The sequence below is a fragment of the Styela clava genome, chromosome 4 (genome assembly GCF_964204865.1).
Source record: "Styela clava chromosome 4, kaStyClav1.hap1.2, whole genome shotgun sequence".
NCBI lineage: Eukaryota > Metazoa > Chordata > Ascidiacea > Stolidobranchia > Styelidae > Styela > Styela clava.
Window position 1 is genome coordinate 2,444,172 of NC_135253.1, and position 15,307 is coordinate 2,459,478.

The 15,307-nt window shown below is 38.5% G+C and overlaps 2 protein-coding genes across 2 annotated transcripts; both read right to left on the reverse strand.

Annotated features, from left to right (window-relative positions):
- Positions 1–4,077: 4,077 nt before the first annotated feature.
- On the reverse strand, positions 4,078–5,268 carry LOC144421945 (uncharacterized). The gene has a single exon (XM_078111557.1). It carries the CDS (start codon positions 5,266–5,268, stop codon positions 4,078–4,080), a length of 1,191 nt encoding a protein of 396 aa, XP_077967683.1.
- Positions 5,269–5,341: 73 nt separating this feature from the next.
- On the reverse strand, positions 5,342–11,985 carry LOC144421946 (uncharacterized). Its single transcript, XM_078111558.1, has 4 exons — positions 11,228–11,985; positions 8,092–8,776; positions 7,226–8,017; positions 5,342–6,697 (listed from the first exon to the last, which is right to left on the reverse strand). Exons 1-4 carry the CDS (start codon positions 11,983–11,985, stop codon positions 5,342–5,344), a joined length of 3,591 nt encoding a protein of 1,196 aa, XP_077967684.1.
- Between the last annotated feature and the right edge of the window lie 3,322 nt (positions 11,986–15,307).

Here is a 15,307-nt window from a genome sequence, read left to right on the forward strand (position 1 = left end):
TTTACTTAAACTTTAATTTTTTACAATCGACGGAATTGACTGCTCTGAAGAGAGCTCGTTTCAATCGCGAAAGCGCTCGACCAATAATTACGACTTTACGTAATTCGTAACTTCGCTTCCGTAACTCGAAATAATTCCGTAATTCCGTAAATCCGTAAATTACGTGCAAGCCTAGATTCGACACGCATGTAAATTTAGATTCGAATCTTGCTCCATCCAATTCACTAAGGCAAGTAATAATTCCACAACGTCTTCATATATATATATCACAAAGTTTGTTTGAGATTAAATGTAATTAAGCCCCATATCATGTATTTGGAAGATTGTCAATTATATCTACCCGTTCCTTATTTTTTATAATGTGAAAAATTCTAATTTTACGGGCATTCAGCGAATGCGAGTATCGGCTTTCCTAATCTTATTTCTCATCATTCTATTGCTAGGACATCGGTGCCGTATGCGATGCAATCACGAGAAAATGTAAAAGTTGTGCATGTGGGATAAGTAGTTTGAAGTAATGTTTCCCACTACGGTTACGAGTTACGAGCTAACTAAAGTCGTATCCTGTCCTTTGATATCCAAATTATTGTCTTCAATTTATGCACCAACAAGAAACTTTGAAAGAAACTTTGTTATCAGCCTGAAACACATCTGATGTTGACATCAGTGTTAACAGTCTTAGTACTTCAGTATTGGTGTTAATAATAAATTGACTGTTTTTGACAAAGACTCAAAGAACAGCCGCGAGTATGCTAGGATACAAAATAAGACAATGATAAATATAACATTGCATATATTAGAGCAATCCTCAAAACCTATTCGGGGAATATATGAATAAACCTAACAATATTCGAAGTATCAAATTCTCACCTGATAATCATTTTGCAACGTATGGCATGAGTCAAACGCGAATTAGGAAATCCCATCATTAATGAAATATACAATTGCACAGCAGACTCCCTGATCCGCATTGTGCGACGTGCATTTACCTCGGGGAAACAAAATTTCGAATTTTCTAGCGAGGGGGGGGGGGGTGAGTCATTTATTCGCCCCAGTAAAAGAAGGGACGTTGACTAACTTTACAGTGCTTAAATTAAAGGGCTTATGATTCCATAAAATGGGCAATGAAACATTTCGTACATACCGGCCCCGGAAATTATATGAAATGTTTTGATGAAATGGATAACGGAGGGAAATATTAAAAAAAAAGGTTTGCTCAACTTCCAAAAACAATTGGAGTTAAAAATACGGAAACAAAACCTATGAAGATAACGAAATTGTCAATGTGTATGTGTGGTGAGGATGCTATATATGCAGTGTGTATTTTGTACGTAAATGTACTCAACAAGGTTCATGTAGGCCAGGGGTGGGCAACCTTTTTCGGCTCGCGTGCCAAAATCGGCTAAGTTTAAACAACAAAATTCTTCCGCGTGCCGACCAAAATTAAAAACAATGCTTTGGTACTTCCAAAGCAAAAATACATAATAATAAACCTTTCAAACATATGTAGGCCTACAGACGGATTCACTATTCGGATATATTATCAGTCCGACAAATAGATTTGATTACTTTTCTTATTCTATCTCAGTGAGACTTCTGCTGCTGCATTACCGCTGATAGAGATTTTACATTGGGTTTATATTTTGTAACTTTCAAAGAAATATACGAACTACTGGTTTCAACGTCCAGGCTACTCCTGTTACGAGACGACTTATTAAAATTCCAATCATAACTGAGAACAAAGATTCACAAGCATATGCAGATGATGTAGAGCAGTGGTCGGAAAACTTTATGTACTTGCGGGCCAAATATACACATTCCCTGTAGCGCGCAGGCCGCAATTTTTCCGCCTTTGAACAAGCGCTAGATTGAATTTCAAATTGTGGCGCATTCACACCTTCTATTATTGCGTTAAAAGCCTGCTACTATGAGATGTGTATGTGCCGTTTCTTAATATATATATATTATTCAACAACATATTGTTTTTATTTACTTGGTATTAATGTGAAGGATGATGTTTTTTTGCCACTTGCCCCAACGGTACGTCTTCCAAAGAAGACCTGACAAGCGAGTACAAAGTTTATTCCAAGTGTAATGCATTTTAGATAAAGCTGTTCGCAGCAATATGTGCTTCCGAACGTGCCCATTACTTGTTTTGCACTGTCGCATAGATCAACTGTGGCGCAGTCCTGGGTCTCGGCTCGAATTTTTCGTCGAAGCACATTAGAATGTTCAGTCCTCGTCGCGAGCTATCCTGCGTTTTCCAAACATTTTTAAATTTTAAAGATCACAATTAACTCGAACGACATGCAACTGACGCTACATATTTCAAAACAAGCGTCATACAGCAGAACTTGTTACCACATAAATCCGCGTACATACAATAATAAATTTGGGATCAATTTTTGTTTCATTTAATAAATGTCGGGTTGTTCGAGGGCCGCAACAAATTAGCTCGCGGGCCGCATTTGGCCCTCAGTTTACCGACCCCTGTTGTAGAATAGTGCATTGCAAAGTTTTCAAGTTTTAAAAAAATTCTCGGGAATGGCATCCCAATCATGTAATAGTTCGTTTTCTGCACTTCTCTCTTGTATTCCCTTTCCTAATAGCTTATATTTCTTTCGAAATCAAGTTATAACAGGAAGTTAGCATGTAACTCTAACCAATATGAGCTGCACCACTTCATAAATCAATCAGAAATATATATTACGTGACAATGTAGCCAAACGTTGTGTTAATTCCGACAAAATTCGTCGAGAGCTCAGTTGCTACGCCATGATATATATATTTCTTTGAAGCCATGAAAAGACAAAAAGAGTTTAAATAAATAACAGATTGTTAACAAACGATAATGAATAAACGAACACCGAGTTTTATCAGATAATTCAGTCTCGAAACTTTTTATCTGAAATAAGACGATCTCGTTTCTGAGGCCTCGCTCGCATGCCGAATAAATGGGCTCGCGTGCCAAGTTTGGCACGCGTGCCAAAGGTTGCCCACCCCTGAAGTAGGCAGAACCAAGTGGAATTCCACTTGGTACAAAATTAGTTTGGTATTAAATGTAATTGCTTTAAGCTTCATGGCATGTATTAGGGAAATTGTTAATCATATATCCTCGTTCATTATTTTTTTATAGCTTAAAAATTCTAGCTATAGGCATTCAGCAAACGCGAGTGTAGGTAATAAGCGGTGCTATCACCTAACTATGATGTGGAGTGATATCGTGTGATCCAATGTGCGTGTAACACCAGAAATACTTAAAAAGCCCGATCCCAAATAGTTCATCCAACATTTGTTGCTTTGACTTTATTGCATTATCGCAGTAGTAATGAACATCGATGAGTCAGTTTATTCCAGTAATTACACACAATTTAATCTAATTTATCATCATCACTCCAAATATTAGCTAAATAAATAAAACAAACATGAAAAATACGACTTACAAATTGACAAATTCCGGGGCTTAGAAACAGAGGTGCGCTCACTAAAAACTCAGAAAGAAGAGAGCGGCGTGCGGGAGAATTTACAGATGCCAGATTATTGGTCAGAATATACAGCCAAGTTGGCTCCATAAAATATATATTTGGGACTTCTCATGTATTAACATAGGAATAATATGTGGAAATAATTATTAATATCAAATTTAGGATAATAATCACTCCATTTAGCTGAATACGAATGTACTACGCTTGTAAAATTGAACGATTATCGCAAGACTGGCATGATTGCAAAAAATAGATATTACGAAACACTTTTCGGGAACACAACCTAGTGACCATAATTAAAATGAGGAAACATTTCTTACATACAGGGCCCAAATTAGAGAAAATGAAAAGCATTTTATGTAATTTTTTAAAGCAATAAAAGAAATGTTCAAACAACACAATGTGTGAAACACACAAAAATTAATCAGAAATATTTAATCTGAAAGAATGAGCACCATTAGAGATACATAAAAATGGTAAACGAGAATCTCTAAGGAAAGGGTAGGAATGTGGTACAAGCATAATTCCTGTTGCGGTATGTATGTTGTGAATAGGTGCATGTTATGTACAATGTGTGTGTATGTGCGTGTCACTATATGGCCTCTAACAAGCACAGCTTGCGAACATCCCGTACATAAGTAGAATTTGCAGTACGGACTTTAACCCTTCGAACAATACCATGCTTGTCAGGGTATGTCTCATCAACAATCGCCTTCGGCCAATGACTGCGAGGGGAACTATCATCAAACATCAACACCAAATCGCCAACTTCCAGATTTCTTTGTGTAGTGTGCCATTTTTGTCTTTCTTGTAGCAGAGGCAAATCATCTTTCTTCCATCTATCCCAGAATAAATCCAGGAGCCCTTGTGAATATCGCCATGTTCTTCTATATTCATCAGTCTTCATAAATTTGTCTAAAGGTAGAGATGGATCAAGTTTGGCAATTAGAATTGAATTTGGTGTCAAAACATTTAAGTCTTTAGGATCATCACTTAGTGGTGTGAGTGGTCTATCATTTAATATCCTTTCAACGCCAGTTAGGAAGAACCACAATGAATAATCTAAAAATGATCGACCATCAGTGATAGCACGTAATGTTTTCTTGACTTCTCGAACTAATCGCTCCACGACACCTGATTGATGACTGGCCAATGGAGGTGAGAAGTGCCATTGAATTCCTTTTTGAGATAATGAATTGTCAATCACATGTTTGTTCCAGTTTCTAATTCCTTCTCTCAACTCTTTCTCTCCGCCTATAAAATTTGTACCATTATCCGAATATACGTGGATAGGTCTTGAGCGTATGTCAGTGAATCGGAATAACGCTTGTAGAAATGCTGATGTATCAAGTGACTCTGCAACTTCAATATGTACGGCACGTGTGGCCATGCAAGTAAAAAGACATCCATAACGCTTGTATTCATTTCGACCAAGCTTGACCTTGATTGGGCCAAGGTAGTCTACAAATGTAGATTCGAACGGTTTCTTTCCAAGAAAAACTCTACAGCTCGGGAGGTCTGCCATCCACTGCTCGCCTGTACGAGCAGATCTTTCTCTGCATGGTATACATTCTCTGATGACTTTTCCAACAGCTGATTGTCCCCGTAACATCCAATATCTTTCTCTAACTGACGAAAGAACATGGAGAGTTCCAGTGTGACCTGTATTTCTATGATGCATGTCGATGATCAGCTTTGTTACATGATGGTGAGGTGGCAAGATGATTGGATTCTTCTGTTGCTCTGGCAAATCAGATTTTTCAAGCCGTCCTCTCATACGCATAATACCATCTTGTATGAAAGGGTCACACTTTAGTAGAGACTTGGCCAGTGTAGACTTCAATTTCTGTTTTTGTTCAACTGGCATTTTTCAGTTCCTCTACAGAAATGAATCGAGATGCAGGAACTCGGTCACATTTAAGATACTTCCATCTCATGTATCCTTGAAAACGCATCAACCAAACCATAGCACGCTGTAGTTTTTCAAACTTGGAATATCTAATGAAAAATGGGGGGAATGGAGATTCATATTCACAATCAGTAGATAAATAGTTGACTCTAAACTCAGATGCAATTGGACAATTATCACCTGAAATTGGAACATTACAAGGGCGAGCGGGCCAAAAGGACTCATCCTTGCGCAAAAACTCTGGGCCATCAAACCAAAGATTAGACAAGGAAACTTTATTGGGCATGAGACCACGGGAAGCAATATCAGCAAGGTTTTCCTTAGTACTGACATGTAACCATTGCTCAGGTTTTGACAATAAATGGATAGTATTGACCCTATTTGCAACAAATGTCTTAAAACGTTCAGCACGGTTGTTCAAAAACTGAAGCACTGAAGTCGAGTCTGTCCAGTACAGAACTTTATCAATTTTATAATCTAACTCTTTAACAATAGATCTGGCCAACTCTGCAGCAGCAACTGCAGATACCGCTTCGAGACGTGGTATAGTAATAGGTTGCTTGGGGGTGACACGGGAAACGCCTCTCACAAAAACAACATGAATGTTATTTGCTGCATCAATCATACGCAAATAACTCGAACAACCATAACCAACTCTGCTAGCGTCACAGAACAAATGCAACTGTACCTCAGTGGGTGTGAAGTCAGCTGGCTTGAAACAACGAGAAATAGACAAATAATTTAGGTTTGATAATGAAGCGATCCAATTTTCCCAACTTTCTCTAGGTGGGCCAGAAAAGTTATCATCCCAGCAATAACCTTTATCGCACAACTCGCGAAGAATAGGTTTTGCGGGCAAGATAAATGGCTGGACAAATCCTAATGGGTCAAATACTTGACTAACCATTGACAAAATACCTCTCCGTGTTAGAGGACGAGGCTCTACATTTATACGTATTACGAATTTGTCAGCATCAATGCGCCAATGCACACCGAGTGTCTTATTTGAGGAATCACCTTGAATGTCAAAATCTACCATAGATGGGGCTTTATCTTCATCGGGTATAGAATCTAAAACAGCTTGGTCATTGCTTATGAACTTAGCAAGACGAAAACCACATGTATCTAATAGCTTACGTAGTTGAGATATAAAACTGACGGTTTGGTCAGCAGTAGGCAAACTTTTCAAACAATCATCCACGAAAAAATTACGATTAACAGTTTCAATAGTGACAGAGTCAGCATTGGATAAATTATCATCAGCTACCTTTCGTAGCGCAAATGTAGCAACAGATGGAGAACTCTTACAACCAAATATATGACTCAACATTTTTAGCTCAACAGGGTCTCGGGATAAATCATCATTGGGCCACCATAGAAATCGCATGGAATCGCAATCAGGTGGATTTACCCGAATTCTATGAAACATTTGACGGATGTCACAAATTACCGCAACGGGTTACTGTCGGAAACGCAAGAGAACACCAACCAATGTATTAGTATTGAAAGGACCTGATAACAAGTTGTTATTCAAACAAGTGCCTTGAAACTCGGCTGAACAATCAAATACTACCCGAATTTTTTGGCCAGTATAGTGATGTGGTAAATATGATGTTCTGTTACTGTGTGGCAATTCATGTATGAGTAAGTATTCTGCATAACCATTCTGGATGTATTCGTGTATTTTATCTTTGTATTTTTGGAAAAGATCTGGGTCTTTCAGGAATTTTCGCTTGAGATATACTAGCCTCTTTTCAGCTAAAAAACGATTATTAGGAAGGGTTACATTATCAGATACCCAGGGTAAGGCAATTTGATACCTACCATTTACCATTTTCACTGTATCCGCCATAATGCTCAATGCTTTCTTGTCGTCGACAGAAAACTCTGTAGTACATGGATCAGCATATAAATCAACAAAATCACGACCACAAATATGACACATAGATAAATTAGTACTTTCCTCAATAGAATTTGCATAACTATAACCTGCTTTCAAAAAATTGACATCGACACAATTTGAAATTTGAGCATTTTTGTCAGGACCTGCTAGAGCCCAACCTAACATTGTATGGTAAGCAGTTGGTGAGCCTTGTTCGCCAACACATGTGTCTGAGATGGGAAATTGTCCCAATACATCAGAACCTATCAGCACTTTAATGGTGCCATTTACTTCGGGGAAAGATAAACCATGCAAGTGTGGATACTGTTCCACTATTTCCTGATGTGGGATAGAGTCACGCAAATCAGGAATACCATCAAAAGTCAAAATATTATTTATACATATTTCGTTAGGCTCGTTAATACCAGTAATAGTGAAAGATACTCTCTTTCCTGAGTGGGGCTTTGAACCACTGGCAGTGTGAATAGTACACCCCTCAGTTTCACCTTGAAGGCCTAAGCTCTTAGCAATATCAGTGGTGCAAAATGAACGTGACGAGCCATAATCAAGGAAAGCATATGTAAATGAATAACAATCAGAATCATTAGCAGAAACCTTGACTGGTACAACCATAAGTCGCACAGGATAATTTTCTATATTAGGTGAAATAAAATTTGCATGCACATTACTCACACCGGGCCCATTTGAGCCACTGGATTTTGCATTAGAATTAACAGGTTTCTGAGAAGACAGGGTGTCATCATGAATAAGTGTGTGGTGTTTCTTTCCACAGTTGTTAACTTGCAATCCTTTACGTTGTGTCCTGCACGCAAACAGTTAAAGCATGCCTTGTATTCTCGAACGAAGTCTCTACGCTGTTTGGTATCTTTATCTTTGAACTTCGTGCAGTGATACAGAAAGTGTGAATCACCACAACATAGACATTGAATTTGAGTGTTCTTGGTGAATTTGTTGTCACTTTTCTTTTCCCTTGTAGTTGCAATTGTAAAACTTGTGGTTGTGTATGTCTTAGCTGAGCGAGGTCTAGGGTTAACCTGCTGCCTACTTTTGACATAGCGTTCGGCCATGAGTCGACTATAAAATGTGTTGCTCAGGTGAGCTCTTCTTTCAACATATTCTAGTAAATGCATGTAGGATGGAATAGGACCATTTTTCCATGATTCATCTCTGAGATAGTCCATTTGTACATGATATGGCAATCGATCAAAGATGTCTCGCAGATACGATTGTGCATCAAGCATGTGTTCCTTCTTCCAATGAGAAAGTATAACATAGCAATTTCTCATCTTCACAGCAAGGTCATAAAGCGCTTCAGCATCGGAAGCCTTTAGCTGAGGACCAGCAGTGAGCTGCTTTATAATTGCTTCAATCACCAAAGTTTGATTTCCGAATCTGAATTCCAAAGTCTTTCTTGCCATGCCATATTCTTCTGCTGCAGGTGTTATCACAACCAGATGCTTGATTGCGTCTTTCGCCTTTCTTTTACACATTTGAATGAGCTGTGCTAACTTCAGTGGCGGCGCGTGGTCATTTTGACAACCGGGGCAAGCTACTGCGGGACCAAGTCACCCCCATCTACGGGGACAGGATGAGCGCTGTAAGTTCTCCCATCATTTTATGAGTATAATAACCATTCCATCGGTAACAACCAATCGGCAAAAGCGACAATTTTTAACGATAAGAAAGTGTCTTCAAAACCGGTCCAAGTCAAGGGATTAATAAATATAGACATAGTTTATTTTGAAACCTCTATCAAAACTCAAAAGGAAGGGCAATATTTACCCAGATAAATACAATGACATATTAACAGAAACTTCGGGAAAGCAGACAAAACTTAAAATAAGGTTTAAAACGTTACTATGAAGAAAGGAAAGTTAATGCAAAGATAAGGACATGCGTCGCTCACTCATAGATATATATGCTGCTAGACTTCTACTGCTTGAAGATATATGCAACACGCCGCGGTTTCTTGGAAGCAAAATGCTCAATAACGCGCTGATTAAAGTCATGCATCCCAGAAATAACGTCTCTGTGAATGGATAAAACAGCCAAGGAGTTTAATCTATCTTGCTTCATTGTGTTTCTGAGATACGTTTTAATACCTTCAGCGTGCTGAATGTTCGCTCTGCGTCGGCGGAAGAAATAGGCGTCGTCAAAATGATGTCCAGAAATTTTGCAGACGCCGCAAAGGTAGTTACTAGAGCAGGGATGGCGAACCTTTTTCAATGAATGGGTCAAAAATTATAATTTTATCGCGGAACAGAAGAGAGTGGGTCACAGATATTTAATTCACGTTTGTATCTATAAGAAACTTCTGAAACAAATCTTATAAGCTGGTGTTGGTGTAGTTTTGGGCTTTACTTAAGCAGCACTTCTATCAGGGACTTTTCATGACACTCGGTTTTATGATATTAGAGTACGAAAACACGCACATGAATTACCGAAAACGTTTGGGATGATGCGTTAAATTATTTTACGGTTCTAGTGTTTGAAGGTAGGCTAATTCCGCTTTGATAGTGTTATAATTTTCGATCAGCTTTCAACCACATTAAGCCACTTTTACACTGCCCCATTGTTTCATCAGATTTCTAGATTTTTATTTTAAGACTGAAAGTTTTTGTTTTCACAACAGCATTGTAGACGAGAAACTAATAAAACGCAAAGTAGCATCTAGTTCTCGTATAACCCCTAAAACAGTCTGCAGATGCACTTCCAAAAAAGACAGGCGTTGCGAGAAATGAATAGATCAATTGCATTGTTATGTCATAAACGATGTCAGGTCCAATAGCTGAATAACGGTACACAGCGGTGCATACATGCGTACAAGATTAGGGGTTTTGAAAATTACCATACCGGCCCGAAAATCAACATTTTGAACATGAGCGATCGCAGCCCTTCCTGACTGTCCAATTGACGGTACATTATAATAGTTTAGCTATTGTTAGATTAATTTAAGGCCGGTTTTATCAATTTTTATCATTGATATGTTAGCATTTTTTTTTATTTTATTCGTGCCTTCGCTTGGCGGGTCACAAATAAAACGCAGTGGGTCACTTTGTGACCCGCGGGTCAGTGGTTCGCCATCCCTGTACTAGAGTGTTATCTATGAGGAACCCATAGAGCGCGCAAGTTGATGTGATGTTCAAAAAAGTTTGATTGGTGTATATACATCGCAATTCATTTTCCAATTTACCCACGTTTATCATGGGGTAAAATTTTGAGACAGTAGCCAACAAATGGATGGGAAATTGACGTGCAAATTTTGAAAAATTTTTGGGGTTCATCAAAGAGAACGCGGCAAGGTGTTCAGTGCGCAGACGATCGCCTATTTGATTCACCAGAATGTCACAGCATTCCTTTGCAGAGTGCAAAGTAGTGCATCAACCTTATTCATTATGAGGTCTAAGGCTAAGAAATGCGAAGCCGGAAAGAAGTGAGGAGCTCAAAAGGAATGTGGAAAATCGAAAGCAAATGGACTAAAGGTCTCTAACTGATTCAAATAGCGAAACAAGCGACAAAAACGAAAGCGAGGAAACTATCAACTCTTCAAGCAACCAACGAACTAGAAGGAATGCGTGAATATATCAACACGTTGTTGTAAGAAACGTCGGCATTGTGTCGTCATAATTTCGGGGCCAGCCCCGATGATTTAGTAAAAGAAACAGAAAACAAACGAGACAAACGCGGCGAGTGGAAGATAAAAGAGAGAATACGATATACAATGAGCAACCGGGGCAAAATCGGCGTCGCCCCGTCGACGTTCGGCGAAGGCTTTGCGAGCGAAAAAAGAACCATGTCGGGAGAATATGGCTAGTGTAGACAGTCTGTGCAACCGATATTGAGGTATTTTTCGAATATTTTTTATTATACCGAAAAAACAACCGGGGCATTGCCCCGGTTGGCCCTATTGACGTGCCGCCACTGGCTAACTTCACATCAGGCGGATATGGATGTCTATCAATCATGTTTTCGAAGCCTTGGATGAATGAATGATAATACTCAGGGTTACCATCAAATGTAATTGGATCTAGCTTAGGCAAAGTGAACCCTTGACGCACTGTTTGCATAAGTGCAAATAAATCATCCTTGCTAGCTGCGTTGCTTGGTTGAACATTAGTAGCTGGACGGTTTATGTTGTACGAAGGAAATTCATATGATGGCATCAAACCTTGCCGTGGTAGTGTTGACATCACAGGCCTGGTGGAATGGCTTTGCAATAGTTCAGGTGCTCTTGTGTTCACAGACATACCAACTTGTGGATAAAAATTTCTTGTGAGTGGATTTAGCTGTGACTGACTGTTGATAGCTGCTGAGCTTGTGTATATTTGCATTCCGCTAGTGCTTTGAAGAAAGCCATTGTCTGCCAGTTTCGCAGGGGAAGCTGGAGATCTAGAGAACATGGGTTGATGGGAATGCAAATGACCTGAACTTGTTGCAATTGCCGGGCCCATAGACAACATTGGTTCACTCGGGCGAGTGGTAATATGGGTTGGTATGTCAGCAGTGGTAACACAGTTAGACACAGGGTGCATCAAAACACTTTGTGATGTAACAGGGATAGAATCCACAGCGTAGTCTCTGATTTGTAACACAGGTGGTGGTGAGATGCTAGTAGTTTGCGAATGGCGGAAGCTATGCCTTGAAGATCGGACACTACTTGCTGTAGCTATTACTTGAGCTTTTTCCATTTGTAGCTGGGCATTCCTCAAGGATATTTCGAGTTGCAATTCAGCTTGACGTTGATTGAATTCTGCTTGTAGTCTAGATTGAGCCAACTGTGCTTGTGCTTGCTCAACTTTTTTCAGCAGCTTCTAGTTCAATTGAACGTGCCTTTGCTAGACTTGAAACAGATGACATTGATGAAAGAGATTGATGAGAGTGACGAGATTTTTTACTTTTGTGTGATTTACTTCGACTTGATGTCACACAAGACTCTAAATAGCTCTGGTATTTTATGTCCCACAGCCTTTGAGTCTCTTCAGCCCTTGCCAGTTGTAATTTAGCCGTTTCAATTTCTTCTGATGCAACCGGGACAGATGCACCATCAGTTCCAGGAGAAATATATTTTTATAATGTTTGCCATGAATTTAATGCAATGTCCAAATTTTCTTTGACTTTTACGACAAGTACATTGTTCTTAATATCGGATAGAAGTGTTGACAGTTCGTGACATAGATCTGCCACATTTTGAGAATGTACTTCACATTGCTGCTTGAATGCTTGTGTAGGTTCATCATTTGTAGATGCGATAGTCTAATAGTTTAGTTCAGTTAGTGTTGCACAAGTCAAATTTAGATTAAATCCAATATGTAGGTAATAAGCGGTGCTATCACCTAACTATGATGTGGAGTGATATCGTGTGATCCAATGTGCTAGTAACACCAGAAATACTAAAAAAGCCCGATCCCAAATAGTTCATCCAACATTTGTTGCTTTGACTTTATTGCATTATCGCCGTATTAATGAACATCGATGAGTCAGTTTATTCCAGTAATTAGGCTACACACAATTTAATCTAATTTATGATCATCACTCCAAATATTAGCTAAATAAATAAAACAAACATGAAAAATACGACTTACAAATTGACAAATTCCGGGGCTTAGAAACACGTTCTGCTGTGAAGTTAATGTTCTGCTGTGAAGTTAATGTGAAGGCCAACATACGAATGGTCAGGGTGGTTTGAGAGTTTCTGCATGGTTTGCGAGGAATTCACCCTGTGTCCCAACCATATTTCAACTCTGGTCTTTGAACTAGCGTTACAAAGATAGATAACTAATAATCAATATCTACTCGAAATAATAATTAATTCTAAACAAAAGTGTAGGGTAGTGCTGTTTCCAAATATGTAACCTTTGAATATCCTACTCGCAGATTTATTTTCTGTTTTTCAGGTCGTTCCGTGATGATCAATACAATAGCTAGTTTATTGAATATAAATGGTGTCAATGATGATCAATACAATGGCTAGTTTATTGAATATAAATGGTGTCTACAACAACAAAATTCGCAGGCTGATGTCTTATCCACGATAAACTTGAATTGACATCTATTACGCCACAATAATTAAATGAAGAAATGATCCTGTGAAATAACAATACTAATTCCTTTATTCCTAATTCCTCTATCCTTGCAGAAGTCAATATCTAATGAAAAAAAAAAAAAACTTATAACCTTAGCAACCAACATATTCCTATACCCTGTCTTTCTACCTTAATTAATTATAATTACTCATACTTATAAAGTTACTGATAGATTTAAATACTTATTACAATGTGGACTATAATTTGGCAATAATAGGCTCTAGTTTGGGCAATAAAGTGGTCTAGCCCAGTGATTCCCAAAGTGGGCGATATCGCCCCCCAGTGGGCGAAAACGATACAGAGGGGGGCGAAAAAGTCTAAGGGGGCGATAGGGGAGCGATTTCGCGAAAGCTGTTTTATGTTCGGCGAACTTAATTCTGTACTTTGTGTGCATTCGCAGACTTGAATCATGTGGGCGATATTCACACGCGAAAGGATTACTGGTCTCGTCTTTGCAGTAAGGTAAGGTAGTTTGCGTAAAATACTGCCGAAGTAAAATAATCTGGCCCGGGACGATTCACTGAATGGACCTTTCCCCGACCTTTGACCGCGGAAAATTCTTTCCATACTTTACCATTTTAAAATTTTCGGTGCTTATTTTAAGAGTGGTTTCGCGAGCTGTGGCCTGTAAAATGGGGTATTTGATTCAAACTATCATTCTAATACACACCATTTAACAATCTGCTTTTTAAAAGTACCGATAAAGAATTTTAGCCTAGTCTATCACAGCTATTTCTACACTAATTTTTGATTGCTGTATTTAAACTGAAACTCATAGAAAGACAAAGTAATCATTGACTTATTTGATTTATATTTAAATTTCCGAAAAACAACTAAATACTAACGAATATAATTCAAAAACGTGAAAATGAGGTAGTGCTCACGACCACCCCTGAAATCTGTCCGAGTGAGAGTGTCTGAGCGCCTGCGAAAGGGGCATTGTTACGTTTTTTGCATCTTGCTGATTGGCCAATGTCACGAAGTAAACAAGGAAGTCTATGTCCGGGGAAATATCCAAACGGCGGTTTTGACGATGAAAATTTTTTATTTATAATCTACGCTCGAGGAGTAAATTACATTTTTTTACGTAACAGAATTTATCGTGAGACACGTTTAGAGTAAATTATACTATATCCTAACAATTTAGCGAACAGCCACTCGTTTAACGAGCCTACAATTTAATTATAATTAGACAAATGGAAACACGCAGAAAAGTTGATGCTGAGTGCAGGGGTTCAATAGCGCAGTAAATATTCGAATATATTGCAAAGCAATAAGGAAATAAAATTCCTATTCATATTCGGGAGATTCATCATGCTTGATTTTTGTAAGAATGTATCTTCTTAAAGAAAATATATATTTATCAAAATTTCACAAATCGTGCGAAAATATTCACTTCGATGTTTGGAAGTACATATTTGTGCAAACCATTATTTTCGAAAATGAACATTACAAAGAACAAGCAAAGAAGTGGGTTTGGTGATGCCCATTTAGAAAATGTTTCAATCTTGGCGTCGTAAAGCTATCCAGCGTGATTCAGCAACAAGACAGTGTCACATTAAATGTCATTGTAAAATTTTTTTAATAAGACGACTGAGTTGAGTTCACGATTGTCGCAGTTTTCGCGTGTGTTCCGTTTTTAACTCTCAAAAAATATATGCGACCCGCAAAAGACTAGCAACCCTGAATTTTGTCCTGCGATCGACATAAAATTTGCCGACCCCTGGGCCGTAGCCGATAGTCAGTCACGGCTTCTTCCACATCCGAGTCCATGAATCTAAAAAAATGACTGGTTAATTATGGACTGGAGGCCGTGATAGGATGAGGAATCGGGGATTTTTCCGAAATATTTTGGTGCAGGTCATCAGGCTGTACGAATGAATGAAATGTACGAAAATCATTATTATAAGTTTGGAAAATTAACTTT

Excerpts from the sequence above, each read along its gene's own strand:
- LOC144421945 (XM_078111557.1), bottom strand. The coding sequence starts at position 5,268 with ATGCGTATGAGAGGACGGCTTGAAAAATCTGATTTGCCAGAGCAACAG.
- LOC144421946 (XM_078111558.1), bottom strand. The coding sequence starts at position 11,985 with ATGGAAAAAGCTCAAGTAATAGCTACAGCAAGTAGTGTCCGATCTTCA. Across the intron at positions 8,777-11,227 it reads CCATATCCGCCTGATGTGAA|AAAGGCGAAAGACGCAATCA; the intron begins GTTAGCCAGTGG and ends AATGTGTAAAAG. Across the intron at positions 6,698-7,225 it reads TGGCGGATACAGTGAAAATG|AGTTCTCCATCTGTTGCTAC; the intron begins GTAAATGGTAGG and ends TTTGGTTGTAAG.